The sequence below is a fragment of the Lolium rigidum genome, chromosome 3 (assembly GCF_022539505.1).
Source record: "Lolium rigidum isolate FL_2022 chromosome 3, APGP_CSIRO_Lrig_0.1, whole genome shotgun sequence".
NCBI classification, from domain to species: domain Eukaryota; kingdom Viridiplantae; phylum Streptophyta; class Magnoliopsida; order Poales; family Poaceae; genus Lolium; species Lolium rigidum.
The window spans coordinates 35,055,960-35,059,798 of record NC_061510.1 but is presented as its reverse complement, the minus strand read 5'-3'; the positions used below and the strand labels follow the sequence as shown (position 1 = coordinate 35,059,798).

At 61.8% G+C, this 3,839-nt stretch overlaps 1 protein-coding gene across 1 annotated transcript; it reads right to left on the bottom strand.

Moving 5' to 3' along the window:
- Positions 1–629: 629 nt before the first annotated feature.
- On the bottom strand, positions 630–3,017 carry LOC124694644 (subtilisin-like protease SBT1.2). Its single transcript, XM_047227610.1, has one exon. It carries the CDS (start codon positions 3,015–3,017, stop codon positions 630–632), a length of 2,388 nt encoding a protein of 795 aa, XP_047083566.1.
- Positions 3,018–3,839: the final 822 nt, after the last annotated feature.

The window sequence follows — 3,839 nt, the reverse complement described above, 5'->3', positions numbered from 1 at the left end:
TTGAACTCTCCCGGCTCGATCTTCTCTTATTTCAGTCCTCTGCAATGCCCTCCCCAGCCTGATCTACCTGCTTAGTTCAGGCCTATGGGAAAAAGGAAACAAGATAGTTCAACATTCCTCCGAATTGAAACATCGCCCCTGATATGCGATCGCTGTGTATCAACCTAAAATTCGCACGGTACCCTAAATTACACAAATTGAGTTGGGAGGGAACATAGTGGGTTGAGATAACAAGGAATTCACCATGACTGACGGGCACGTCGGAGAAGGGAGGTTGCTGTTTCCGTCGCTTGAGAGATTCGCAGCAGAGGTGGCGGGGAGAGGGTTTGCGGCTGCTTTTGGGGCCTCGGGGTCGGGGGCAAGCATATCTAAGAACTAGGGAAACTACCACGAGAAAGTATCTCGGCCGTCTGATCGCACCGCGTACGGTTACGATGGCAGGTGAGACCTCTGTGGCCCAACAGCGTGATACCAGACTGTACGGAGGGGTACTGATTACTGAATCATCAACACTTCCCCTGCTCTAATCATTGGTGTTAATCGGATCCTGGATACAGAGTTACAGAGTGGAGAATCAGGCACTATCTACCAGCAAGCTGCTGATCCTGATCGGCTAGCGACTGGTCCTTCTATTCTACGGGCCACGTCACGGCAATGGGGCTCCTCACCGTGCGCCGCCTCCCTTGTCCTCCGCTCTGCTGCTTCCACACCAAGTACCCATCCGCACTGTCCTTCTTCCCCGCCGCCGACGCGTCCACCCACACCTGGAAGCTCTTCTTCTCGCCGAACTCCCCGAACGTCAGCGTGGTCGGCGTCACCTTGACATTCACCCCGGCCGGCGCGGCCACCCGCGCGGTGTACGTCGAGTTGGGCGCGCCGACGTTCGTGACCGTCCTCCGCAGCACCACCGTCGACGACTCACTGCCGTTCCCCTTGAACGCCACCGCTATCGACGGGTAGTTGAGCGTGAACCCCTGGTTCCCCTCCAGCAACTCGCTGCAGTTGACGGCGCTGTGCGTGATCTTGAACACCTCCCGCTGCGTGTACCCCATCGTGCACAGGTGCGTCACGTAGTCCGCCGGCTCGATGTCGTACACCAGGCCCGGGTCGACGGCGAGCGCCGGGTTCACGTGCCCGGCGCCCATGGCGAACGCGTCGGCGCGCCCGCCGTCGCCGTCCGCGATCGGCTTCCCCTGCCGGTCCGTCGCGTCGGCCGTCGTCATGATCGCCGACCGCACCATCGCCGGGCTCCACGACGGGTGCGCCGACCGGACCAGCGCCGCCATGCCGCTCACGTGCGGGCACGCCATCGACGTCCCCGACAGCACCGTGAAGTTGGACCGCCGCGCGTCCGACTCCAGCCCCGACGGGCCCACGCTGCCCGGCCACGCCGCGATGATGTTCACCCCCGGCGCGATCACGTCCGGCTTCAGCACCGACGGGTTCGTCATGCTCGGCCCGCGCGCCGAGAACAGCGCCACCGCCGGCGCGCGCGCCCGCCCGATCCGCGTGCCGCCGAACGCGATCCTCGCCACGGGTCGTGCCGTCGAGCTGATGTAGTTCTTGAGCTCCACCGCCTCCTGGTAGCCGACGAGCGTGGCCGGCAGGACGTGCACGTCCACGGAGTCCTCCTGCCGGTTGATCTCGGAGTTCGCGAGCACCATGGCTGCGCCGCCTGCTTCTCTCACCGCTTCGCCTTTCTCCGCGCGGCCGGTGATTCCACGGTCGCACACGACCATCTTTCCGGCGACGTCTGCCGCGGAAAGGGCCCCCTTCATGCAGTACATCGCTTCACGGGACCCACCTGCTGCGTACACCAGCTCCAGCTCCTTCCCGCCATTTTTCAAATCGACTTTTCCCGGGTACATGGACTCGCCGTACAGGACCTGGCCGTTGCCGAGCCGAACATAAGCCGGGAAGCGCCGGTCCAGAGTGGCGGCGCCGACAGTGAGCACCCAGGGCGCCTCGTTGGCCACGGAGCTGGGCTCCGGCCCATTGTTCCCGGCGGCGCACACGACGGACACGCCGCGTGCCGTGGCACGAAAGCTGCCGATGGCGATGCTGTCCTCGAACAGCGGGATGGGGAAGCCGCCGAGGGAGAGCGACAGCACGTCGACGCCGTCGCGCACCGCGTCGTCCATCCCGGCGAGGATGTCGGAGCTGTAGCAGCCGTTGAACCAGCACACCTTGTACGCGGCCACGTGCGCGCCGGGGGCCACGCCGCGCGCCTCGCCGGCCCCGGCGCCGAGGACGCTGGCTCCGGCCACGGCGGCCCCCGCGGCCGTGGACGCCGTGTGCGTCCCGTGCCCGTGCGCGTCCCGCGGCGACGCGTACTCCGGCACCGACGCCGCCGCTTCCGACGGGTCCGTCGGGTAGTTTGCGCGGTGGCCCTTGGAGTAGAACCGCGCGCCGACGAGCTTCCGGTTGCAGCTCGTCGCGTTGAACCGCTCCCCGGCCTCGCACGCCCCACGCCACCGGTCCGGCACAGGCGGCATCCCGCGGTCGTCGAAGCTGGGGCTCTCGGGCCACACGCCGGTGTCGAGCACCCCGATGATGGCGCCGCGGCCGTACCCCGCGCGCGCCCACGCGCCGGTCGGGCACACGCTGAGCCCCAGGAACCGGTACGAGTACGTGGTGTGCAGCTCGACGCGACGGTCCTCCCGCACGGACGCGACGCCGGGTAGCTCACGCAGCGCCGCAGCCTCGCCGGCCGTGAGCCGCGCCGCGAAGCCGTCGAAGACGGTGTGGTAAGAGTACAGCAGGCGCGACGACGGCAGCTGATGCTCCCCGGAGGAAGAATGCAGTACTGATTTGTCGAGGAAGGAGAGGTGCCAGTGGTGGTTCTTGGTGGAGGCGAGCGTTGCCGTTGCCTCGCCGCCGGTGGATTCGCGCGGGTGCAGCTGCACAATGTAGCTCTGCTGCAGAGGCTCCTGGCTCGCAGCAGCGTCAGGAACAGGAAATAGCAACAGGAGCAGGACGAAGAGCATGTGTCCGGCGAACAGGCCGAGGAAACCCATACTAGCTCGTCTCCTGACTCTCAATGGCTACCTAAGCAATTGAGGTGATTGCTTTGGTTTGCAAAAATGGCTGTCCGGCCTTGGAAGATGGATCAAGAAGTTGGAACCTGAATGGTATTTGAAGCGAGCAGCGAAGGAGAGGGGAGCGGGAGGAAGGCAGAGCTAGAATTTGATACGGGGAGGGAGGTCTCGTGAGGATTGAGCGCCTCCCTCGCCGTCACACGGGAGACGAACTGGAGGGAGTAAATTGGCGCGTCGTTCCTCCTGGGAGCTCTGAGTTCCTTAATTACGCCGGCACGGGTAGAGACAGAGGAGGAAGACGCAGGAGCGTATCTATGTGTGGCGTGGCAGTAATTGTTGAGCGTGCAGGACGGAGTGGATACTGCTACGAGTACGTGCCAATGGTGAGAACCTGGAATCCTTCTCCTAGGAGTATGTCCGTGCCAAGCCGGTGAATTGTTCTCGCATCACACTCGCTGCTTCCTGGCCGGGGAGAAGCTTTTTTTTGCTGAGAAAGCTTATCAATTAATAAATAAATCTTTACTATTACATTGGAGTTAGTCGTTTAGCACTTAACGCGTTTGATGGTTGTCATTCGGAGCATCATGTCTGTGCAATATAATCTCATAGTCTCCGTTTCATCGGATCTAATTTCGTAGCGATCTTGATATAATCAATCACGCTATCAATTAACTATGAAAGGTATATTTCATTGTCATGGAAAAACTCCCAAATATTCCAAACGCTCACGGCAATTATGGTCTCAACCAATCACGGTACAAATTAGATCAGAAACATTTTCAATCGCTCTGCATTTATTTT

Excerpts from the sequence above, each read along its gene's own strand:
- LOC124694644 (XM_047227610.1), bottom strand. The coding sequence starts at position 3,017 with ATGGGTTTCCTCGGCCTGTTCGCCGGACACATGCTCTTCGTCCTGCTC.